Source organism: Pyrgilauda ruficollis, unplaced genomic scaffold (assembly GCF_017590135.1).
Source record: "Pyrgilauda ruficollis isolate IOZ18807 unplaced genomic scaffold, ASM1759013v1 scaffold65, whole genome shotgun sequence".
Classification (NCBI taxonomy): Eukaryota; Metazoa; Chordata; class Aves; order Passeriformes; family Passeridae; genus Pyrgilauda; species Pyrgilauda ruficollis.
In genome coordinates this window covers 1,465,077-1,491,744 of record NW_024528266.1, presented here as the reverse complement: position 1 = coordinate 1,491,744, position 26,668 = coordinate 1,465,077, and the positions used below count along the sequence as shown (strand labels likewise).

At 42.5% G+C, this 26,668-nt stretch overlaps 1 protein-coding gene across 2 annotated transcripts in view; it reads right to left on the bottom strand.

Annotated features, from left to right (window-relative positions):
• Positions 1–10,858: 10,858 nt before the first annotated feature.
• The window catches only part of GRID2 (glutamate ionotropic receptor delta type subunit 2), a 676,953-nt gene continuing 661,143 nt past the window's right edge, over positions 10,859–26,668 (bottom strand). For both annotated transcript variants that reach the window (XM_041484266.1, XM_041484267.1), the window contains 2 exons: positions 15,384–15,624; positions 10,859–11,281 (listed from right to left, as the gene is read on the bottom strand). In XM_041484266.1, coding sequence (XP_041340200.1) covers positions 10,859–11,281; positions 15,384–15,624 — 664 coding nt within the window. The remainder of the gene's footprint in view (positions 11,282–15,383; positions 15,625–26,668) is intronic.

The following is a 26,668-nucleotide window of genomic DNA, read 5'->3' as shown; positions in this document are numbered from 1 at the left end:
ATAAGAGAACACTATGACCATCCGTGCTTTATGAACAAGTGCTTTCTAACATGCTTTCATTAGGCTGCTAGTTGATATGTTTTACTAGTATAAATCACTTAAGCAACAAAATTACCACTGTGATCAACAGTTTTACAGTAAATGATCAATACTTCATTTAGTTTAAGATCAGAGAATTAACATCAATCCATCTACAGAAACAATATACTTCCTTCAAATCACATCTGGTCACTTCCTCTTGCTCTCAAGGTCTCTTACACAAGAGCCCAGAGAATGTAAATACTCCAGATTTGCTGACACTAGATTTATTTATTTTCTTAACTGATTGCCTCAGCATTCCCTTTTTCATGGTCACTTTAGCCACTGCACAAAGTACAGTTATAAAGGTTTGCTCTGGGAAAAGAATCTAGTCATCGCTGGAGGTATAAATGAAAAAATTCAGCTTGCAGGCTCTCTGTGGCATAGTAGTAACATATAAGTGAACATGAGAGAAAAAAATAACAGTTGACATGTAAGCAAGAGGGAAAAAAAAAACATTTGAAAGAGTCTGCCTTGTCTCTTAACAGCAGCATTACTTGAGCAGTAACCTGGGAGCATAGGGGGCTGCTTCAATTGTACTGGGCCTTCGATCTGCTGTTCTCACATCCATCACCCACAAAGCTCTTGGCAATCAGTCAGCCCAGTCCCTGAAGGAGATTTCTTAGCTGAGGAAATGCCAGCCTGGAATCTGAACCTTCGTGGGTCTCCTGAGGAGGGAAGGTTCCTAAAATGTGAAGAGTAAACATTTACAGTCACAGAAGCCAAAATGATGTGGGGAACAGTGGTCCTTCTAAGGGGAGAAAATCAAGTGAATGGACGCAGTCTAGTGCTGATCAACATCTCACATTGATCCCTAAGAGCTGAGTATTTCCCCAAGGAAACCTTGTCAGCCAAGAAAAAATACTACCTTGCCATTCATGGGAAATCCTCTCATTTAATCACTGAGGGCAAAGAGCACAGGGCTTCTAGGAAGAATCCATTTCCAACACAACACAGCACCAACAGAGCTTTCAGGAACTACCTGTGTGAAAGGCTGTGAAAAGAAACCTTTCTGAAGACATCTTCAGCTGGTCCACTACCTTGTAAATTAGGATGTCTTAAGAATTTCTACTTGTTAAAAAAGCAGAACCATTAATTCCCCCACCCCGCCCCGCCCCCCTTCCTGGGGTTAAGAGAGAAAGACATACACAAAAATTAAGCATTAAAGAGAATTGAGTTTTAGGGGCACCTCAAAATTCCAAGCCATGCAGAAGACTCTTCCCAGTCTATTAGACATCAGACAGCTTCAGCAGAGCATTGCTTGCGGTGCCTGTGACAGTGTCCTCATGGGTTTTGTTCAAGCAGCAGTGCTCAGCCGCAGTCCTGTAGTTCTTGGGAAGCAGTTCTCCTGTGGCAGTCGGCTTCCAAAACCCTGACTGCAGCAAGACCTGTACCTCTGGCATAGCCCTGAGCTGCAGAGCTGATTAGTCTGGAGAGGGAGGGAGACTTAAAAGAATTTCTATTTCTCAGGCACGCAGGATCATTTGACCTGCATAAAAGTTTTAGAAATTCCTAAAGGGTGAAGCCTAGTGCTCGTCTGGAGTGAGCAAGGGCTCTGTTGGGGCAGCAGGTGAAGCCAGACACACTGATGGCCATGTGCTTGACAGCTTTCATCAGGAACCCGCCTTGTGCAGTAGCCCGGGTGTATGGCTCTCGTGTCAGGGGGCACAGATGAGCTCAGTGAGAACCCGAGTGGCTCAATTTTGGAGGGAGGGATGACAGGAGTAACCAGCATCCCACCCTGCCTGGTTCATGACGCAGAAATCCCCACCTCTTACTTCAGCACAGGTGGCCTATCCAAGCTAGGAGGAATTACCTGTGCCGTAGGCCTCTGTGCCTTCACACCCCAGGGAGAGCACGAGGTGACATCCATGGGAAAGCAGCACACAAGCAATGTTCACCCAAAGCTGCTCTGCTGAACAAAACCCCGGAGCCTCCACGGGTCCTTGAGCACCGTGCCACAGCCGCCTGGCATGGACTGGCGGGCATTTCTCTCCCACCTCTCCCAGCCAGACGGGTCCCCCAGGCTCGGGAATTCTGCTCTGCTGGTGCTCGGTGGGCACCGCTGGCCAGCCGGGCTGGCCGAGCCCACACCACGGCGCTGGAGGCGCCCCCAGAAGCCTGGCCCTGGTGAGACGGCGGCGAGGCCACCACCCGGTCCCCTCGGGTGGGGCGTGCGCCCCGGCGCTGCCCCGCTGCCGGCAGCAGGTTGAATATTGTAGGTGTGGGCGATTAAAGTGTCGCCGGCACAATGGCGGTCTGTGTCCCATTCGCCACGCCCGGGCTCCTCTTTGGAAAGCGCATACAAGAGGTGACAGGGCGCTGGCCCCCGCCATTATCCCGGCGGCATAGCGGCGCGGCCCGCCCCGTTTCCCGGGAAATGGCGCTCCCCGGCCGCCGCGGGACCACCGCGGCCGCGCCCGGCTCCGCGCTCCCCCCTCCCCTGCCCCGGAACGGCGGCCCCGTGAGGGGGGATGGCGAGCGCCTGGCGAGGGGGAACCGCAAGGCCACTGCCGGCGCCCCCGGGGCACTTTTCGGGGACAAGTGCCGGCGTTCCCGTCGAGACACCAGCGGCACCGAGCGCACACCGCCCGCCGCCGCCGTGAGGGAGCCGGAGGCGGTGCCGCAGCGCCATCGCCCGGGCGGCGCCGGGCAGCGCAGGGCCGGGCCCGCCGCTCCTTCAGAGCGGCTCTCTGCTCTTGGAAACAGCCACAACGCTGTTTTACCCCCGTCTTTCCTTTTTTTCTTTTTTTTTGGTTTTTTTTTTTTGTTTTGTTTTGTTTTGTTTTGTTTTGTTTTGTTTTGTTTTGCAAGTGCCCACGATTAGCTCAGGAAGATGAAGTGCGTGGCAGTAGATGGAGATGGATGTGCGGGCAAATGCAGCACACCTGCCACTTCCTCACGTGGCTTCACCCCGTGAAACAGAAACTCGTGTGACTGCTCCGGGTTAACTTCTGTTTGTACACTCCAGCGAATTACTGTATGCTGTGAGTAATAAACCCTGTGTCTGTAACGCCATGAGTAATAATTCACTTGCTGTAAGTTTTGGAAGGAAAAGCTGCTTTTATGTGTCCATACTTATGTTTAGGAATATTTATGGATGTATTTTCTCTTTTTGAACAACTCATGCAAGACACAGCAGACTAAATATATATATGGATAGACCTACATTTGTTGGACGATGTAGAAAGTCTTAAAAAGTGAGTAGTGCAGTGATATTTATTGAAGACAATAAATGTTTCTTTCAAAAGTCAGATTTCCAAGTGTATCTCCTCTACTTCTACCTATCTTTTATCTCAATGTAAGAAAAACAAAGCTCCCTGTGTCCCATATCAGCTCTACTTTTTGTATTGTGTAGATGGGCTGACAGGATAATTTTTGAATCATATAAAGGGGTTTGTAGAATTCTGTTTTGTTGGCAGGGACAAGGTAAGAAAACTTCATCTGCAGTCTCTTAAACCTGGGGAGACATAAAAACAATCCAAGTAAGAGCAGATTTGATTCAGAAAGGTCTGTAAAAGTTACAGCAAGACAAACCATTCCAGTGTTGCCTGAGCACTATTTCATAAAGTAGCTTGCTTTCATGTTACACAACATCAGTTTCTTGCTGTGTTTGCTGTCACGCTGCAGAGACCATTCCTTAAAAATGTTTCAGATAGGAGTAGCAAGTAACCTCATTATTAGCTTTGTTCACAGTATTTGCTTTCTTTTCTCCCGTTCCCCATGTGTAAGCAAAAGAATTAATTAGTAACAACATGGGTCAGCTGTGATTACTCTTACTGTGGTCCACAGTGAATATTCATATCCAGGGAATATTCAAAACCAAACAAGACCTCCCCACTGTGTGTGTGAAGAAGCATGTCCCTCGCCAGTGGGGGAGAAAGGCGAGCTTACCAGCAGTGGCAGGGCTACAATGCACTCAACAGAGCTGCCTGCTCTTCCTTTTTTTTTTTCCTGGCACTTGAGACGGATATGAGCAAGACTGGCAGAGTGCAGCAAATACAACACACAACCCACAAAAAAAGTGTTTGTGTTTTTTTTTTTTTTTTCCAGCCATGCTTTTCAGTTTCTAGCAGATGTATAATATTTGCCACCTTCTCACTCCCAGTAAAAATGCTTGTGTCAGGATCTTCTGGCTGTGCTGAGTGGGAGAAGAGGGTCCCTCTGCAATCTAGGGGCGTAAGTGACACCTCCGGGTCCTTCTTTGAGTGGCAACAAAAAAAAAAAGATTCATGTGGAGCATTTTCCCATGTGTAGAAGGAGGGTATGATATTTCCAGCCCAGGAGTACCAGTGTGGTGGACCGGGATACTGCACCCTGTGTATCAAAGCTGCTGCTGCAGCCCCACAAGGAGGGAGAAGTTGGGCAAAGCTCAGCTGACCTCAGATAACCAGGTGTGAACCCTCAAATTAGGTGTGGGTGTGTCTGGAGAGATTTTAGCCATGAAATAATTCCTTGTTTCTTTTCTCCTCCTGTTCTCCACAGCCCACCAGGGCTTTGGTGCTGTGTCCCGCTGGAGGTGGATGCACACAAAGAGCTGAAGCAGAGAGAGCAGTGGCTGAGAGCCCGGCACTGGGTGCTCACCTGGGGGGCTGTAACACGAGGCACTTGTGGGGCTGTGAAAGCAAAACTGCCTGCTACACCTCACAGAGGCTGTACCTGGCTGGGTGCCAGGTGCCCACCAAAGCTGCTCCATCCCTAACCTTCCTCAGCTGGACAGGGGAGAGAAAATATAATGAAAGGCTCATGGGTTGGGATAAGAACAGGGGAAATCATTCACACATTACCATTGTTGGCAAAACAGACTCGAGTCAAGGGAAGATAAATATAATTTATGTCCAACCAGGTCAAAGTAGGGTAGTGAGAAGTAAACCCAGATCTTAAAAATGTCTTCCCTCCACCCCTCCTTTATTCCTGGGCTTAACTTTACTCCTGATTTTCCCTACCTTCCTGCCCCTCAGTAGCCCAGAGGGACCAGGAATAGGAGCTGGGTCAGTTCATGACACATTGTCTCTGCTGCTCCTTCCTCCTCAGGGCAGGACTCCTCACACTCTTCCTGTACTCCAGTATATGGTCCCTCCCATCTTCATGAACTCCTCCAGCATGTGTCCCTTCCATGGCATGCATTCCCCTCGGAACAGGCTGCTCCAGTGTGGCTCCCCCACAATGTCACAAGTCCTGCCAGCAAACCTGCTCCAGCGTGGGCTCCTCTCTCCATGGCTCCTTTCTCCTGATCTGTCAGGATCCTGCCAGGAGTCTGCTGCAGCATGTGCTTCCCACAGCATTCCTTTGGGCATTCATCTGCTGTGCTGTTCTCCATGGATCTCTGCTCCACCTTGGACCTCCATGGGCTGCAGGGACACAGCTGCCTCACCATGGGCATCACCACTGGCTGCAGGGGAATCTCTGCTCCAGCGGCTGGAGCACCTCCTCCCCCTTTTTCTGCCTGACTGGGGCTCTGCAGGGCTGTTTCTCTCATCCATTCTCACCCTCTCTCCCAGTGGCAATTGCTCCTGGGCAGGAACATTTTTCCCTTATTAACTCTGTTATCCCTGAGGCACTAACACCATTAGTTGTCTTGTGCAGTGGCAGGTCCCTTTTGGAGCTGGCTGTCATGGGGTCTCTTGGCCATGGAGGAAGCTTTGGGCAGCTTCTCACAGAACCCATCCTTGTAGACCCCCACCCCCACTGCCAAAATCTGGCCACACAAACCCCAGGCAGCTCTCATTTACTTTACTGCCACCTCAGACACTGCATGGACCAGAAGAGCAACCTAGGGAAGCACCTGCAGCTGGGTGGTTACTTCAGGAGCTTGCAGACTGTCTCATGCCCCCCCCAAAACCTTTAATCAAGTAATGGGCTTGCCTTTTAGCTCTTTATTTTGATTTGGAGGCTCAGCCTTTTAATGGATGACAGCTGGATTTGCAAATAAATCGGTTGTCAACGTTTGGTGTGACACCGTGCAGCACTCCCTTATCCCATCTTTTGTTGGTGCATCATCCCCTTAGAACAAAGAAAGGGACACAAATGTTTAGTTTTTTTTTTTTCAGAAAGGGGAAAAATTATCATGTATGGAAAGAAATGTTGGCCTTACTAGTGCTGGTAGGAATAATTAGCTACAGAAGCACTGAGCTGTAATGTCATGGTGGAGGAGTGTCCTGTGCTTGCTGGGCTGCAGGTAGCTGTCTTTTTCCACTGGTGTGGCAGTTATTGATCCCAGAAAGATTTATTTTTCCCCTTACAGCAGTGAACTGGTATGACCCAGTAGTTATGACTCAACAGTTTAGTTTTCCAGCTGTGATTTTTTTTTTTCCTTTTGACAAATGTTGCAGAAATAGATTCTGTAGTACATACAGAGTATTACACCACTGTGATGAATGGCATGGGGAGGGGGGACACAGGTTTTGTAACTCTTGACAGGTAGTATATTTATTTTTATAGCTACACCTCTTGACAAGTATTTTCTTTCTAAATTAAGCTGTTGGTTCCTGAAATTTTGAGGCATTGGTAAAATTTTTATGTTTAGAAATTTGTTAAGCTATGAATCACGTTCCCTGCTCTGACCTTCTTTTGGAGGCTTCTATTTCCAACCTCATGAATGATGCCTTGGGTGACATATAACAAGCTGATAGATTGTGATGATGTCTTCACAGTTGCCCACTGCTGTTGATGTGACACGTGGATGCATGTGTTCATGTCCCAGTGTTTATCAAAAATTTTGTTTGTGACTCAGATTAAGGGGGAGAGACTTGGTTTTGACATTTATTTCAAAACAGCTCTGCAGAGTGAAGAGGAAACATTTATTAGTACTGAGAGAAAAAGGGTTAAAGCATGGCTGCGTTGGTGTGATGCCTTTGCTGTTTTGGAGACTATTTTTGTTTTGTTAGCTACAGCCATGAGCATGTACAAAGGAAGCTGGTTTACTTTTCATGTCATCAGCTTTGAGCAGAGTTAAGAAATCAAACTTTTTGGGGGCATTAACCTCCAGTAAGCTGCAATGACCCAGCAAGTGTTCACAGAAAGGATGTTCTCATCAATTCATAGCATCCTACATAAGTAGGAAAGGAAGAGAAAAATCTGATTTGTTCAGGGAAACAATCCCAGCACTTTTTTGGGTGAAGTCAAGAGAGACACACAGGGGACTTTGGCACTGGTCGTGCTGCAGCTGTGTCCCTCAGGGCTGCAATCATTCACTTGGTTGGCTCAGCAGAACTATTTATCTCCAGGTATTCACTGCTGGTCAATAGAAACATCTTTCTAGGTGATTCTTTGAAATCAGATAAATGTGTTTTCTTCCAATACTCACTTTTTGTTTGCAGCTGGTATCTCAAAAAGGTCATATAACTGCAGATACCATGCAAACAACTCATCTTTATAAACAGCTGGCTTGTGTCTCCAGTGGAGCTACTGCAGCAGAAACACTTCACAGTCTTTAACACTATCACTTCCCTGGAATTTGTTGTAAAGAAAGGGAAGTGTCACATAGGGTTCACCATGATGTAGCCCATTATAGAGAGTACATCTGTCATATCTGTAAAACTGCCTGCCTCTAGAGAGGTGTGTCTGTGAGTGTGACAGGGACACGGTCCCTGACTCAGGGGAAGATAAATATAATTTATGTCCAATCAGATCAAAGTAGGGTAATGAGAAGTAAACCCAGATCTTAAAATGTCTTCCCTATTTGGGAATATAATAATGTTGCCTCTATTTAGGTGATTGATCCCCTGAATGCCTGCTATGCTTAATAGAAAATTGTAACAGGTCAGGAATATTATTTAAGTGAATAAAATACACTGAATGTAAAAAGCCAGGAGATAAACTTTGGATGCTGCAAGTTAAATTGTCATGGCTGATGTTATTGCAGCACAGCTTGCTCAATGGGTTAAAATGTTAATGAAACTTAAAGACTGAGAAAGCCATAATGAATGAAATATGACCTACCTTCTCTCATCCTAAAACTTTCGTTTTAGGAAATATATGTCCAGTATCAGAGGAAATTAACCTCTGTGTAAATAAAGATGGCAAAAAGTGATTCTATAAAAATAAAAGCCATGCTCCAAGAAAATTTCTACTATTATACTAAAACAGATGAAGTTGGGATGCAGTATTTCTAAAAATGATGTCCTGTACATGTCAGTGCTATGGAACTCTAAACTTATTCTCTAAAATGCTGTTTGGCTGTTCGTAAATGCTCTCTGAAATCTAAGCCTGGCATTGATAAACATGGTAAACCTTGGTGTTTTCCACAGGTGCTCTTCACTGAGCTGACTCACAGCAGCCTGAGGAGCTCATCCCATCTCCATGAGCTAAAACCCTTCAGTAGCAGTGCAGCAAATCCACGAGTAGATTACCTTGCCACAGGCTGAAAATCCCACAGCACTCAGCAATTGAGCAGGAGGAAACGCAAGTTTAGAAAACAATTTTATTAGACAAATTATTTAGACAAATTATACACAGAAAGCTCTGCCACTTGTAACTGAGGCCTCCAAAAAGTGTTTTGTGTATCTGTATAATAGGCAACACATCAAAATAGGCCTATTTTAAATATCGTACATGGTTAACAGGTTTTTTAATAGCTAAAATCACTGCAACATCTGGTATGTCCCTACGTAGCTTGTTGGAAAGAAATTTTCTTTTTTTTTTTTTTTTTTTTTTTTTTTGCTTTTCTCTTTTTTCTTTTACTCAGAAGTGTGGATGAGTTCATGAATGTTACAAGGGGGAAGCAAGTTGTGCATGCTTTTAGACACTTGCTACCCTGGAAACAAAATGGCCTTTTGCACGATAAGAATTCGTTCTGCCTTACACAGTAGACAATATTTGAAGATTTAGTACAAAAAACAGTGACAGTACAAGATGCTCCCCCAGAACAGAATTAGCATCAAAATAGAATAGATCTGAAGAATATACCTTTTAATTTATCCTAAAGCAAATCACATAGTCTGATTCCTATTAATCTTAGCCAAAGAATGAGTTAGATTAAAATAAGTGTATGGTTGCATTAAAAAGAAAACCAAACCAAAAAACTCACAGGATAAACTGCTTGCTTTCTACTTAACCGCATTTTTAGTTTAAGGATTACAAATTGAAAGCTCTTCCTACATTTCTAACAGGTAACAATGTTACTTGAAAAAGCTGGTGCCAAAGTAGGCACCGGTTTTGCTCTCACTGCTGTTCTTTTTCTTGCTTTATACAGTTGGCACTAATGTAAAAATACATAGCTCCTCTAAATCTAACTTAATATAGAAAGGGTTAAACTGGGTGCCTGTTTATGTTTTTTTCCCTTAGAACAATACGTGATTATAATTAAGGCCACATCTGTGTATCTTGAGGGCTTTTTTTTTTTTCCTCCACTCATGCCATTATTGTATTGATTAACTGTGCTGACTTGGGAAAGGATTTATTGATCTTTGATCCATGTTTAACTGCTCTAGAGCTATATCAGTTGCTCATGAACATGGTATACCTAAGAGAGAATTCCATTTGTTTGATTAATTAAAAGGAAAACTATCAAGATTAGTCTTATAGAATGCTCAAAAGCCAATGCAAAACCTAATCAAAGGAGTTACATCTAGGTACAAATGTTAAATTGCCCTGGATGCTCTAATAGAAAAGTATAAAATATGCTCTGTTGGCAAATGATGCAAGTCAGAATAATGTTAAAGCAACCTGTCTTTTCTAAATGAAAAGACACCCTGCACTGTACATCTCTCTTGTATACAACACATTTTTACTAAAGCTTTATTAAATGAATTGCAATAGCAACAGCTGCCATTTTATAGCTATATATACATGTGTGTATATATATATATACACATACATGTGTGTATATATGTATATATATATATATATATATATGTATGAGATACTAATTTATTTCACACAACAGAGGCTTCTGCCATATGATACAGTTTACTGTACATAAGAAAAACTTTTAACACTGTACAATCACATAAAGGTCATATGCACTGTTGCAGTGCAAAAGTAGATTTAACTGTAGTCTTTACTGGCATAGTAATGGCTTTTTGTAATCCTACAAAATTGCATTCTTATATTATGGGGCCTGAATGATTTTTAAACTTCATTTGTTTTCCTTTTTTTTTTCTGGTTTTTTTTTTGTCTTTTTGCCTTTTTTTTTTTTTTTTTTTTTTTTTTTGTTTTTTTTTTTTTTTTTTTTTATTTTCCATTTTTCAAACTGCAGGGTTTGCCTTTGGTCCACAGTTAAAAGGACACACAGCAGTGGAGCGCTGACTGGATGCAGCAGAGTACATGAAAAATACTTCAGTTATTGCAATTATAGTAAAAAAAGGCGGTGGGGGAGGAGGAGCGAATGCCCTTCTGTAAAGTAATCCTCAGGGTTTTCCTATGCATGAATCGCTGCTTGTATCCTATATTTAAAGTATATGAAAAGCCTGAAGTAACCAAAACCTAACATGGTGATAAACTGAAGAATAAGTGATTCAAGTAGTACAGAGAATAAGGGGAGGCAGAAGAGACCAGACTGTGAAAGCAGAGAAGAGGAAGAGGAAGAGTTGCTACTAATAATTCTGATTCTTAAATAAAATAAAGAAAAAAAAAAAAACAAAACACCCCAAAACAACCCCTGAAGAGAAAATAACCCTCAAACAAATTTAAAAAAACCAAACAACCCAAACCACAACCCTCAAAACCAAAAAATAAGGAAAAGAAGAAAGGTTACATCCATGTTAGTCCCACAATATTACAGCTGCTCCTTGCAAAGGGAGTCCTAAATAAGAAACAGTGAAGAAACTTGTTCTGATGCTCAGATGGAGGTGCCTCGGTCTGGGTCGCTGCCGATATTCAGGCCCAGGGTAGGAGTTGGTTGGTAAGGGATAGATGACATTGTTTTGATGGGGCTTCTGAAAAAGCCCCCGTTGGGTGCCCTGTGCCTGAAAGGGCCAGTTCGGTGCTCGGGCACGCTGCCGAAGGAGAATCCCGAGGCGGCTTTAGCAGACAGCGTGCGGCTCAGAGTCTGGATCTGCTCTGGTATGAAGGTGGTTGTGGTGATGTGAGTGTTCCTGAAGTCACTGATTTGCTCCAGTGCCTGACGTGTGGGTAAAGTGTCAATGTCCAGCGGGGTCAAGTCAATCGATGAGGTGGAGAACTGTTTATGGGGACTGTCGTCGTCTGTGCAGAGGCTGTTCACGCGCCTGTGGAGGTGCTCCAGGTCGATCTCCTTGTCGTCCTGGGGAATGAGAAAAACAAGAGGCACCACTCACCATCGCCATTTGTGCTGGGCTGAGGTTTCACAGGGTGATCAGCACTGCTCGGGGAGCACAAGGCACAACTGACTAGAGCTGGCTCTTGGCTGACGGTGTCCTGAATGTCACCAGCGAACTCCCCCACCGCCTGAAGCCAGGTGGGCAAAGCCAAACTGAGGCAGGCCCTTACACCACAGCTACCTTCAAACCCTGGATGCAAACAACAAAACTCAAAGTGCCACTGGTAGCTTTTCAGGAAAAGGCAAGCTCAGAGCTAGGTGGGTTAGACTAGCAACAGCTGAACAGAAGTAAACTGCATTATCTCAAATGCCTGGAATGATGCCAGTTCTTCAACTCTGCAATGAGAACTAAATTTGGATGTCAACATGGGAGCCTCTGAGGGATCAGGTTGCCATCTTTGTCATCCTCTCAGGGTTTAAGGAAGGACTAGAAACTTCTCAGGTTCCTTTTTGCCTTTATAATGTAAATTGTGGTATGGAAAAGCTGAACATACAGAGAAAAAACCCCAAGCACTGGTGACTCATTGACATGGAACAGAAAGGAGTACACCAGGCAATTTTAAATTACAATGCCAACAGAGGGATTAATTATCTCCTCACCTACAAAGAAGCAATTCCATCTATTCTGATGGAATTATACTTTTGTGGGTGAGAAGAGAAGGCAGCCTGATGTGTTTATTATAATATATCATCGCTTCTCTTACCTCTGTCCCTTTTCCTTCTTAAATCTCTCTTCCCAGAGAATGCAATTCAACAGGTTTGTTTGTTATAATTGAGAATTTAAATGCATAGAAGTTAAAAAAGAGGAGAAAGCCCTAGGTGACCCAATAAATCACCTGTGTTGTACATATATATTTATGCTGAACTGCAAAGCTTAATTCAAAGCAGCATTAAGTACACACGGACAGGGATATTCCCTCAGTCTAAGTAGTGCAGCTCATTCAGAACAAAAATCAATTTCAACTAACCTTAAAATTTACCTTAATCTCTGTGAAATTTACTGGCTCTTCCAGGCCACTAGAAATATCTCACACTCTAGGACCTCACAGAGGATAATTAGGCAGCCGATAGATGTGCACTGATGACTTCCAGCCTTGATTACTGAAATTCATTGACTGGCTTGATCCAGAGCTCCCTGAATCAATGGCAAGACTCCTAGTATATCGAATGGGCTTGAGATCCCTCCTTTCTCTAGGAATGAAGTCAAGCACTCAGTCCACACCTAGAACAAACTGCAGGAGTTGATCTACTTAGCAGAGTGGATCACTGAACATTTGCGCTGGCACCACGCCGAACACAGAGGCTGACTGGAAGGAGACTGAGAGGCCAGCTCCCCTCCAGGACTGCACCCTCCGAGGGCAGGGACAGGGAGACAAACCAGGGAAAAAGGGGAAGCGAACAGGGCATCAGGGATCTCCCAGGGACTGGGTGATCACTGACCACAAGGGCTTTGGTTTGAGCTCATCACGGGAAGGAAAAAATGCAGTGCTCATTTCTCGGACTTGGCTTTCTCTCTATCGTTTATTCACGGGTGGACATAGACATGGATGCACATAACAACCACACAGGTGACATCAAATCCAAACGCATTCACCAAACGCTATCTCCTCAAAAAATTTGGAGCTGCATACGGATGCAGGAGAACTGGGGCCACATCAGAAGCTAAAGAAATATACAGAGGCTCGATTAGCGTGTGCAAGTCATGACTATGTGTCTGAGGGACAGTCCTAAATATTTTCCTTTTTTTTTTTTCTGGTTTTTGTTTGTTTGCTTTTAATTTTGAAACAAAACAAACGAACAAATACTTTGTAATTTAAAGTGCCAATCGGGAAAAGATTGGAATTTCATAGTTTCTGAGCCTCGAAGAGTAACTCAAAATAGTCCTCTTTCTTTTACAGAGATGCATTTGGGGCTAGGGTCAGACCAGTGAAAATATATAAGCGGTGATAATCTCCCATGCTTAGCCCACAACCCAATCTCCACCCAATCAATACACCAAAATGAGACCCACTCACAGTAAGATTGTGCATATCTCCATAATATGATCTTTCCTCTTCTCTCTTGTGTGATCAGTAGTGAAATATTCAGCAGTTTTCACATTTAAATTATCATCAGGCTTCAGAGTCAACATCCCATTGAGATTACTGGGGCGATTCATACTTCTCTCAGAGCTACTGTTTAAGGCTGTCTGCAGACTCAGGCAGACATCAGTGAATGGGTTACTTCTGGCACGCGACCGAAATGTTATCTTCGCAACCATTAGACAATTTTTTTTTCAGTATAAATGCTTGCATTCTGGAGCACAAGATGGCAGCCACCAGGAAAAAGGGTTGGCTTGCTGACCACAAACTGGCCCAATCTGACCCCCGATTCTGGACTAGTGGCCTGGAAGAGCCAATGGATTTCATGGAAGCTAAAATGAATTTTAAGAAAGTTAGTTAAGATGTATTTCTTTGCTGAATGACCCCCACATCCAGGATAATGGGGACATTCAGCACATATGTCCACGTTAAACTCAGTTTTGAGCCAAGCTTTTCATTTAACGTTGAGATGAGCGTTTCAATGCTAAGCTAATGACCATGTAATAAAGATCAAGGAGGCCAAATTATACCATTTGTGGAAAATACACACTTGAATTTCTCAGCATTTGAAAATTGAAATAGAAAATTTTATACTTGTGTAAAATATCTGTGTTGGTGTTTTTTTTCTTTTCCTTTGTTATTGATTTTCATGTTTTGCACCAGATAAATATAAAGTATGAAGTTCTGAATGTTTGGGTAAACAACAATCAAGTAAATTTTAGGGTTTTAAAATTATTTACCAGGTGAAACTACATGGTTTCCATTCCTGAGAAACCCAATTTAAAGACTAGAGATTCCTTTTTTTTTTCCTTTTAATAATGGTCCGGTCCAGATCTTGAACAAAAAAGAAAAAAAAAAAAAAAAAAAAAGAAAAAAAGAAAAAAAAAAGCTTGGGAATTAAAACAGGCAAGAAAAGATTAAATGTATTTTAACATCAGTGCCAATGTTGTCTAATTAGGTGGCATAATTAATCCTGCCTGATTAGACAGCATTAGATTAGCAGAAATAAACACAATGGAGAAACTGCAGAGAAGGCAAGACTACTGCACACAAATTAACATCAATTCCCCACAAGCTACACAGATGTGCCTAAGCTACAAAGACAGAAAAGCTGTATTTGATAGTGCTACATTAAAGCTCTTATTAAGGTCCAGGTATGGGTGTTGCTTCCAAGGATATTTTAATAAATAATTTTGTCCCTAATTTCTTTTTGGCATTTTGTAGAGCTAAAAACTTAATTATGAATATAAGAAATTTGGTGCAAAGTTGCACAAGGCTCAGATGGCTGGTAGAGGGTCTGGTAGATTACCACAGGAAGGAAAGCATTACACATGCAGGTGTAGAAGCAAACTCATCTCAGGTGTAAAATAACATATTTCTCTGTGGCATCTGTACAAGATTTTCTGAAACAGCCTGTACCAGGTTTCAAAAGTATGCCTGGCCTGAACCTGGAAAATCTAATGTAGTCTTGCTTCCCTGGACTTCAGATGAAATAAAAAGAATTGAAGTTCATGGAAGTCTCAAGAGCTTAATGTTTCTGAAAATGAGGACAAGCTTATTCAAGAAGCTGATAGCTGATTTAAGGGGCAAATTTTGCAAATGTATTTTAAAAGACTCAGCCACTGAGCTTAGAGGACGTATTTTTCAAGAAGAAGCCAAGACACCTAGTGAGAATTAGCTGTCACCAATGGGAACAATGAACTCAATATTGATGTATTAATAATGTACTATTCTACAAGTAACAATTGTATTTTACTCAGAATAGTTGCATATTTATACATCATCAATATACATTTATTTTTATTCAAGCTTTTCTAGAAAGAATAGCTAGAAAGACTTTTGAGGAACATCATTTATGTTAAAAAATCAGGAAGCTAATGAAGTATCTCTGAATTTGATTCCCCACCCTCTCTTGTGCTATGAAGTCAAGGCAGCAATCTTTAGGGTGCATGAAAATTCCCCAGGAGAAATGGAGGGTCTAATACCTCTTTTGATGGAACCCGGGAGCCTTTCCTTTTATTCCACCACGTTTCCAACATTGCAATGAAACAGGATAGGACAATCCCTGCAGCGAGGATGCAGAAAACACCTGCAAAACTTTTTATGTCCAGGGCACCTCCTTTCTGTTTGGTATCCACAGATGAGTAAAGATCACACTGACCGTTCTTCGGCCACCACTTATGCTTCAGTACGTCCATGTCGCCATTCTGCTGCAGCTCCAAAATCCTTGGGGAGAAAGCACAGAGTCAGGGGTTACAGTGGCACCTGAGAGTGTGAGGGTGTAAATCTGACTGTCTTGGAAAGCCAAGCAGCAGATGAACCTGCACAGACTGATTTAGCCAGAAAAGAAAGCTTGGGTATGGGCTTGCCTGTTGAGCTGAGCATATAGATATCCGTGTTCCATTCCAGATACAGCAAAACACATTCAACTCTCTCTTTCCTTCTTTTAACAAACTCAATGAAAATGCTTTACTTCATCTATTATATTTTCTCAATCAGCTTTTACTAGTCTAGGGCAACTGACTTTCATAGTCCATTAGATATCTGACAATATTTTGCATCCTAATCATTGGAGGAGAGACATTTCAATTAAAAAAATCACAAGGAATATACATTTCAGCTTACCATGTTACACATGACGTTGTTGCAAACTGGTCTTTATTGGGTTACCTACATTTGCTGCTTTGGAGAGAAAGCAAGGCCATCTTACTGCAGTCAGTGATGACCTAAAGCAGTCTTGCTTAATGTCAGAAAGCGACCTGATGATAAGTGGTTCCACAGGAAGGTTCCTTGCTGTGGAATTCACTTGTCCTTGGACCTACATACCCAGCCTGCTGCCAAATATTTCCTGGGCAGCTTGCAAGGACAACATATTTAACTGGACTTCCTGTGGGACAAAATGTTTGAGAAATGAGAATTTTGTTTGGAAGAATATTTTCAGATTTACTCCACTTATTTTTGAGGAGACAGGTGGTTGTTTTTTTTTTTTTTTTTTTTTTTTTTTTTTTTTTTTTAAAGCATCCAGAAATGACTAGAGCAACAGTTGGGTGCCCCTGGTCATCCAAGATAAAAAATTCAATGACTACACCTAAAAAGAATAAAACAATGAAAAAATTTTCCTTCATGTAATGAATTTGGTTTTGATTTCAGTGTTGGAAGGCAAACAATTACTACTGCAATCATTTGACACAGCATGCAAAAAAGTCCAAGTGCACACAAACCATCAGAGGTGTGGGATGTTGCTACCAGAGACACTGTAGTGCACTGCAGGAGGAAGGAAAGCTGTCCCGCTGTCTCAGGGCTACCACAACAGCTCAGTGCAGTGATGTACGTCAGAAGGGAGTGATCTACATCTCAAAAGGGAGCTTGAATGTCCCTGTGGAGACCACAGGGCAGCTGCTCTGTGCAGAGGTGACTCTGTCTCTGATGCTGCTTCAGCTGGTAGTTGTGTCCATGAGGTCATTTAATTTCCTATGGTACATCCAAGCGGCCACTTTGCATTTGTGCTGTGGTCTTGCCAGGAATGGGAGGCTTGACACAGCCACCAGTGGCTGAAATCCCAGCACAGGTCTGGAGGGAGCTCCCACTTCCCACCTAGTACTATGTCTGGTGGTTGGGATCATAACCTCTTCAGAGGGGAACAGCTTGTTCACCCCCGTGCTGTCCCAGAGGGAACAGTGGACAGATCACAGGTGATACATGAGTCCTTAGGGATGCCACAACCACCTTGTTCATGTAGCTTTGAGTTTTTAAGAAGTGGGACAAATTCTATGCAGTGCCTGCTGGCAGTACATTGCCCAAGGTCCCACCCTGGAGAAAGGTATTCAAGGTCAGAGTTGCCTGGACTACATTTTGACTTCTCCCAAACCCAGAGACAACTCAGGGAAGTCTCATCCTGAACCTTGCTGATGGAGCAGGGATATGTCAAGGATGGGAGGATAATCTGGTTTGTTGCAAGAGACTGAACAGCTGTTATGAGCCACCCATGTCCAGATGAGCTTTGGAGGGATGGCACGCAGGCAGGACCGCTGCCATTGCTGCCTGTTGGGAGTGTGTAGAGACCCAGTGACAGGAGGAGATTCAACTGGGATAAACTGGAAGATAAGAAATTCCAACCAGATAAGAGGAGAATTGGAGAGGTCAAACAATGGAACAGAGAATTTATGGCATCAGCACCCCTGAGGAAATTGAAAGACTCAGAGGGAAAGACCCAGAGCAAATTGACCTGCTCTAAACAAAGGGCTGAACTGGAGACCAGATTACTGCTCTGCCACTGCAAACACTACCCTGCATCATGGCATACAGTCCTTATGGAAAGAACTCACCATAATTCTGGTTCTCACTGCCCTGGAATCCTGTACTAGGATTTAAGCGAGTAATTTGGCCCAAATATTCCATTCTGAGAGGTTAGCAGGAGCAGAGAGCCAGCATAAGCAGAACCCTTTTGTATAAGTTCTTGTGGAGTAATAGGAGATTAATTTTCAGTGCCTAATCCAAACATATGTAGTTTTATATTTAGGAATTACTGTACTATCTTCCCAAGGCAGTAACAGAACAACATCCATAGGGTTTATTTCTTCCAGCAGTGGCTCTAATCCTTGAGGCAGGGTGATTTTCTCTCTTTTATTCAGTCAGGAATAGAAAGAACCATCCAAATGATTGCTCTATTCTCATTAATTAAATGATTCTTCACTTGTCAGTATAATTCCTGATTACACAAGACATCTTTTTAACAAAAAGGCATTTGCATAAAGACACTGAGCTTTGCCTTGTTCCTTAACAGAGATTTATCCCTAATTGTACCCCTGGTAATTATTGGCAATTTTCTTTATGGATGTAACATATAAGTTCAATTCTTTAAAGGAAAACATAAAACATGGAAGTAGAAATTGGGGATAGTATTGGTATTATTACATGGGAGAGCTCAAGAAGTGGAAAGCTTATAATGAAGCCATGTAAAACTGCAGCTGTAAACAGATGTTGAGGGATACCATATATATTGAGAGAAATTAAAAAGATCACTGATATCTAACTATATTAATGGCATGCAGAGAAAGAGGGAGATCCTGCTTCTGTTAGGCTTCAGACACACTCCATTTCAGAATTCACCTGTTTATGGATTCAAAAGAATAGTTAAATTATTAAGGAGATTTAACACTTCTAAGCTTTCCCAGTTATGAAAGTTCCTATCTTTATAGCTCATTTTCAGAAACGAAAATTGTGCTTTTATGGAAATTCCAGGGAAAACAAAAGAGGAAGGGAGGTTCCTTGCAAGCAGCCACGCCGGCACACGGGCGCTGCTATCCCTGCGTGCTGCAAGGAGGCTCCCACACGATGGCACTCTTTCCATAAAAATACGTGGATTTGCCGCAGCTCCCGGTGGGTTCCCCGAAACGCTAATCAGACGTACCTGTTGGGTGGCAGACACTACAATCAGTTTGTTATTTGATTTTCAAATTTAATAAATGACTAAAGTAATAACGCATTAACTAAATGCTCTGAATGATAATCATCTTCCAATGCTATAATTCCAGCAAGCGCCTCTGCTTCCTAGTTCCAGATTTTTACAACTGAAATTTTTCCTCAATGGCGTTGGCTCTTTTTAACCTGCTTATTAGTACAGAATAGTACTGTGAGACATAAGCCACTGGAAATTAGTAAGCAGGGTGCATGAGTTCCTGATGTTTTGAAATACCATAGTCTTAAAAAGCTTAAAAAAGAAGCCTATATATTGAAATAATCCGATTTGTCCAAAAAATAATGACCTTTAAAACTTGTTTATGGATAGAGTGCAGGTCTTAAATATATTTTTCTTTAGCAAGCAAAGTATTAGAACTACATTTTTCAAGGCAATAATGTAAATTTATTGAGCTGCACAAAAGAAAGGGTCTGTGTGCACTTTAACTCATTTGGCTCTGAATTCACAGTGCCAAGTGATGTCCCGTGGATATAAACACAGAAAACTAAGCTGCCTGTGGTTTCCAAATCTAACAGGGATGTAAACAAATCCCAATGAATCAATGGGAATAGGGCTGGATTCCACTTGGTAACTACATACTTTACTGCTGGCAGTGAAATGGAATTACTCCTCCAAAATACCCACAGATAAAAAACCCCATCTTAATGTGATAGCAAGGTGTCACAAATGCTCCGAAATTGAGACCTCTGTGACAACACCTTTCGTGATCTAATTTCATTCTCAGCTGTCAGTAGTGAGCATGAGATATGAGAGGCCACTTACAATGATATTGGAAATGCCAATGCATGTTCTGGGATGTCAAAGGTCACTGAATATCAGCTTCCTGCACCAGGAACATGCTGTCCTGAGGGATAACTTCCCCACTGGCGCTGATAAGGAAGAGGATGTGATGAGCTGCTTGGCAGCAGATCAGACTGCTACAGAGTGCAGATTTGCAGAGGCAGTGTAATGACTGCCCACTGTTGAAGGGGGGGAAAAAGTAAATATTAAAAATAAAAATGCTATAGTTGAGTACCTTGGTGGGCTCTGCCTCAGGAGCCTGAGTCAAGGTCCCAGCCCTTGTGCTGGCTCCCAGGGGGCTCACCTGGGTCACACTTGGGAGCACTGGGTGCTTACAGATGGGATCAGGCAGTGACAAGACCTCCGAAAACATCTGCAGTGGCTAGGCAAAAATCATTCCTCTGGCAAAATCTTTTCACTGGAGCTTTTCTATCAAAAATCTGATACAAAGTCTGCAGAATTTGGTTCTCCTCTTTAAGCAAGATATAAAACTAAGCTGGCTTGTAAGCATCCTTCAATTATCAAAGTAGACAGGTAGGGACCCACAAGGAGTGTTTGTGGGTTTTTTATTTCACTGAACTAACTGCCTAAATCTTTCACTGCAACAACTGGAGTGATGCCAGCTCCTGTTGCATCTCCCTAAGCAAGCTTTAGGTTTTGGCAAAGCAGGCTCTTCTCTTGGCAGCAGAGCATCTCTCACTGGTGCCACCTGGAAGGCTGGCTCGGGGCTGTGGTGCCAGAGAGGGATGGCTGCTGCCTAGCCTGCCTTGCTTCCTCATGGGGAAGGAAGTGTGAAATAAGAATGGAGAGAGACAAGCAGGAAACTCTTGGAGTCCTTCTCATCTCGTCTCCCCTCTCAGTGGTACCTCACTGTCTCACTGAGACCTGGTGTGTTTTCATATTTTGCCTTCATCCTTGAGGCCTGGTGGGAGACACACATTGATGCTCAAAGCCTTGACTTTGATGCCATAAATTATATTTATAAAATTTATAGCATCATATTTCAGCCATAAAAAGGATGTGTGGGAAGGTGTAGGGCAGAAGTCATTGTCCTGAGCTGAAAGGAAGAGGGAAGCACTGTCAGTTCCTGCTTCTGAGTGGATGAAGTGATGTTGGGAGAGCTTGAAAAATGAGCAAAACACCAGGAATAAGAGATCATTATATACATATATAGATATACCAGCCCTTCCCTTGACTAGAGATCTTGATATCTGTGAGAATTTTTAGTTCTGAAGAGACCGTTTTCTGTTTTTCTCTGTAGATTTTTTTTTAAAGCCAGCTTTTTAATGAGCTGCCAATCATGGGCTCCATGAGAGGAAATTTTGTGTGCCAGCCAAATGCTGCCAGATTAGACGAGGCAGCGCTCCCTTTGCACCCATTCCCACCACTTAACCCAGCAAAAGAGTGCCCCTGGGCCCAGCTGCAAAGCCTGCTTTGTGGCAGGGACTCCAAGCAGATTTCAGCCCAGCTAACTGGAGGCCCACGAGGGCAGGCAGGTGGCCGCCTTCTGATGTGCCCTTCAGCACTGCTCGGCACCACACTGCTGTCAGCAGGAAGGCAGTGCTCAGAAACAAGGATAAGCATCTTGCCTTCTAGAGATGGCAGAAGAAGCAGTAGTAAACCAGAGCTGCTGTTCAGCATTAAGGATTTGCATATCAAACAATATTAAAAGAGAGAAAGCAGCTGACCTTCTGTTTTGTTCGGCAACAAACCATTACCTTCCAAAGATGTAGCATTCATCACTTGGATGCCATAAATTAGTATCACTTTGTTCAATTTAAAGAACTTCTTTTTACTAAATCTGTTGAACTTACATGGATACTCTCTTTCAAATGCAGAAGGCTAACCTTAAATGAAATGGCACCTGCAGTAAAATGAGATATTAACTCTATTTATTATATGCTGGTGGAATTTGATAAGGATGGCTCTACAATAGTCTTGTTCAAGCTGAACAGCTTTGCTGAGTACATGCTAACATTTCAGAAACCTACATAAAGATAAAAATCAAGTTATTAAAGATCTTCTGCTTACTTTTTATACAGAAAAATACAAGTGAGCTTTAATGGCCTTTCACTGTGAAGAACTTTCCTGCTTGGGAGAAAGCGGTGATAAAAGTATTAGTACTTATTTATAAATCCCAAATGACAAGAGAACATCTACAGACTGTTGCATAAATATGATGAGTTCATTAAGCTCAGTGCTGTTATGGTAAACACCAAATTAATTCATTATGGCGAGTCACGGTACACCGCCAGCCTTATTAAAACAAAGAAATGTACTTTCAAGGTACATTGGTTCCTGTGCACTACCCACATTCCAGCCCTCTTTTAGAAAATTACTTGAAAAATGACAGTTACTAAGCTCTATAAAAACTTCAGTACTTCATGGCCACATGAACAACCTGGACTTAGTTTTCCTCTTGCTTTCACTGTCATAAGCTAAAGGCAAGAGCAGGGACAGCTCGTGGAGTCTGCAGGAGAAGTGAGCAGGCTTTGGTGTGCTCCTACCCACTGGGACAGCTCTGCACTCCCCATCCCCAGTTTGCTCTGGGAAATGTGTCTTTCTAACTGCCTGTGCTTCCAAAGTTGCCTCCCAGATCCACAGATCAGCTGTGATGCACAGGACTGCCATAGGACAGAGAGACAGTACTCCTTCCTAAATTTACACTTTCTTCACACTGTCCCCTACAACACTGGAGGTGATATTGTGGCTTTATGAGCAGAATTTATGATTACATGCACACCACTTGAGGACTTGAGTTGCAGGTCCCAAGCACTATGTAAGTAAATCAGGAGCTCCTCTCATATCTGAAATAAATCAATAATTTCACAAACAATCAGGAAACCCCAATGTCCAAAGTAGCAGAGCTTCATCATTAACTTTCAGACAGCAGAGCCCAACATAGAGCCCACCTGGGAGCTCCAGCCCTTCTGGACAGGCTGTGACAAAAGTGACATTTTTCTGAATCAAATCTCAATTAACCAAAGTTGGGAAGCTTGGAACATGCCCTTTCAGCCACTGCTTACTTCTTAGATGTCTTCTCCCTCAACTCTCACCTCACTGAACATTTCCTCCAGTGTCACTTGTCAGCTGACCCCTGCCTGAGGAGCCCTGTGGATAACAAGTCATGTGAATAACTGTTCTGCTTAGCAGGAGAAAGAGAAAATTTGAAACAAACACTTTAGTTTGACTTCATTATTGGTTTTTTTTTTTTCAAGACTGAGATGCTAACATTTATTAGGCTTAGTTACTATTTCCACATGCATCCTCAGACTTTTTGGGCACAAAGCAGTAAGACAAACACCAAAAGTTTGCATTAAAAAACATCAAAATTAAATACTAAAATATTTGTCTTTTCTTTTAAGGAACTATTTTTTTTTTTAAATTAGATCATAAGGAATAGCTTTAACTAATCTGTCTAGACCCTCTGCTGATGTGCTGTGACAAGGATAAATAAACTAGTTCACTGAACCTGACCTAGCACTGGATGAACACAAAAGCCTTGTCTTCCGCTAAGAGGCAATTACATTAAAAACCAAATTATTAACATCTTAAGATCTTAAGAATTGTGGTGACTAATGAACTTAATTTTTTTTTATTTATTGTATATGTTTAGGTTACCTTTAGAAGTCAAGCACTTATTCCAGCTATGACAATATGGCTTTTGCTAATATCAAAACTGGACTCCAATGACTTGACAAGAGGCAGAATGAAAGCAAGTGGAAGAGACTCATGAGAGCTGGAAAGGAAAAGACAGGGAGTCCCATAAGGACCCAGAGCATATCTGCAGTCAGAAAGGCAACACCTTGGGTGGTCTTTGAAAATGTTATCTGCATCCTTGAGCACACTGTGATATTTGGGTTATTGGGTGCAGGAAAAGATCTTTCATTTCAGTGAAAGAACCTGGACATGATCATGTTTGCTTGGGGTCATGCTTTGGGCAGTGCAAAGCCTCATTCTTATCCAAACTACCTGCATCTATATTTTGAGAAACACAAGACACATCAGACACATCTTACTACACTAAGTCCCTTGAAGTGACAGTCTAGAACAGCTCTTTTTAAAAGTAAGAGATCTAGGTGGCCCTTACATATTTGACATTTACCTGCTATTCACCTAAGCAAATGTGACAAAATATTTGACGGATGATTCTCTCATGTTTTAAACTGCTTGTACAGTGCTTTTTTTAAGCCCTTAAAAATTAAAGACAAAATAATAAAAATTTCCTTTTTGCTAGTGTTTAAATAAATGGTTTACGTACCTTGACTTAAATATAATAATTTGGATTTTAGAGACCCTGAATCAATAGTTTATAGCTATCTCCAAGGTGAACAGAGTTGTTGATAGGAGAGGCTAGACAGATAAATACATAGTCTGAAGATCAAATCACAGTAATACTCTTTGTGTCTGAAATCTGACATTTAAAAATACCTCAAATGCTTTTATCTTCTTGGTACTTGGTTACAGTAGTGAAAGCTTCCCAGATTCATTCCCATACAGGGTTTTAAAAACACTGAGGTTTGAAACCACTACTTGTGTACATGAACACTGCAATAACCAACCTTACACATTTGGAGATATATTAAGGAGACTCTCCAGACAATCCTTTGAAAGTAAAATGAAAGTAAAAATGTTTAAGATTATTGTATAGGATATATTATTACTCCAAAACTTAATTCATTACTTTGATTTGTTCTCCCAAGCAAAAGCATTTTATAGAGGAACCATTTCTAGAGATACCCTGAAATACATTACCTCTTTACAGCCTTTCTCAGATCATACCAATGAACACTCTTCAAATACACACAGCAGTATAGAGGCTGTCCAGGGAAGCCTAAGGAAAAGCCACAATTCTGCCTATAAATTGTAAGAGTCCCTGCTGAATTTACCAGAGGCACTGAAGAATGGATTGGACTATACTTAAGAAAAATGGTATTTCTTATTCTAATATTATTATTATATTCTAAAGCACCTTGAGGTTTGAGGGATTGTACTTCTGCTGTTAAAGCTGAGCATGTATCAAACCACACTTTTAACACATGCCTGGCCCAGTTTACAAACAGATCTGCCTGGGATGGACAGCCTGGAAGTATTGCTTAGGGCACCTTGGCTGGTTTGGGGCTTGCTCTGCCTACTTTCCCTTCCAACCTGCATCAGGTAAGACCTCCTCAGAGACATGAGATCATAAATGTCTCTACCTATGAGCATTCAGATGTTTTTTATATCCCCCAAAGGAGGGTTTTAACCTCTCCTAAAAGAAGATTTTGAAAGATAAAGTAGTGCAACTTTGTGAGCAAGAAGCTGCCTGAGCGCAGCACTCTGCTCAATCTACACAGCACAAACCCATGGGCTGTGCTGCTGCTGCCTTTTTCAACCCTGCTGCTCTTTTGCATGGGCAGATAAGGTAGGAAGTTGCTCTTCTTCACCAGACTGAGTGATTACTTTCAGGAAGGCATCAGCATGCCAGCCTGACACCTCTGTGTCTATAGGTTTTCCGCCAGCGGGAGAACTTCCTAGCGATCAAAATCCTTTCCCACGCTCTCCCAGGGCTACCAACAATGTGGAGAAGTGAAAAAGCCTGGCACAGAAACCCTGCTACCTGCTGGTGTTTAGGAGAGTTAGGAACTCATGGTTTATGGCACACCTTCCACTGTTGTGTGTGTCCAGAGGGGCTGCAGGCTACTTTGCATGATCGGAATCAGGCTTTAAGCAGCATGGTGCTTGCTTGAAGGATCACACTACGGGAGATTTCCATGTTTTGCAGAAGTGTCTTGATAAGAACCAAGTGCCATTCAATCTAGATAACAATCTGCAGGAGGACTGAGTGTTTATTCTGTTAATAAAGGCATCTCACTGGTAATGTTGCTGTTTTTCAAGAGCTTGGCTTTATTCTTGTCTCACAAAATCTGCCTAATCAGGTCCCCTGGTCCCCTCTGCATTTCAATAAACAAGGGCTGTACCTCTTCATGTGTGTAATGTTATTTTATTTTTATTTTTTTGCCTCTGGAATTTAGTGCTTTGGAACAATGCAGAACAATCAAGACCTACCATTACTTTGGTTGCTGGAGGAAGCAGAGCAGAAAGGAAGGATCTAGCAGGAAGATCTGAAGTTTTGCATTTCACTTCATACCTTTTTCCCCCTGAAATGTAAGTCCATATCATTCACACATTGATTACTGACCTGAAGGTTATATTCTGTTCAGCTCAGGAGAACAGGAGAAAGGAAACATAAGCTTGCATAGCAACGACAGCACACATCACTTGTATCCTAAAAGTATTCTACGGCTTGACCAACCAAATCTTCAATTACAGCAGATGCCTTGGAGCAAAATTCTTTCATAGTCAGCCAGACCAGATAATGGGCTTGCTTGCCCTCCATTGTTGTACCTACAGTCATGTCTTTTATGGAATTATTAATCCTACTTGCAGTTTTGCAATTTCCACCATGCAAACCTCAGAGGAGGAATCTTGGGAGCAAATAAATGAACCTTTCCCTCCTTCTCCCTTTACTCCCTTTTCGGTAGACACAGCTCATGAAGCAGCTTCCCATGCAGCTTCCCAGAGGGGCCACTAAGCTGGGCTTGCTCACTGTCCCGTGACACCATGCTACAGCTGACTGGCATGGCTCACTGCTACTGAGAGGAGGCAATGCCAGGATTTCTTGTGTAATGTTACAAAACACATCCCATCATTTTCCTGTGCATTGTGCCAGATAAACTGTGGTTGAAAGAAATAACCCCAGAAACAAAATGCAAGGCATTCCCTGGTGTTATTCTATCATTTTCCCTGTGCAGAATGCCAATGGCTTTGTAGGAAATTTAACACTTTTATAGCATAGGTCAAAACCAAGAGACTTGGCTCTGAGATTCAATTTGGATAAGCCCATGAGCCCGCTCAGTTGATCTGTGCATCTTTTCTCAAGATCAAGGGCATGAAGTCAAATTCTGCAGCTCTTTTTTGGTAGCATAGAGAAGTGAGCTCCTCTCTGCAGGCAGAGGCAGACCTGAGAGC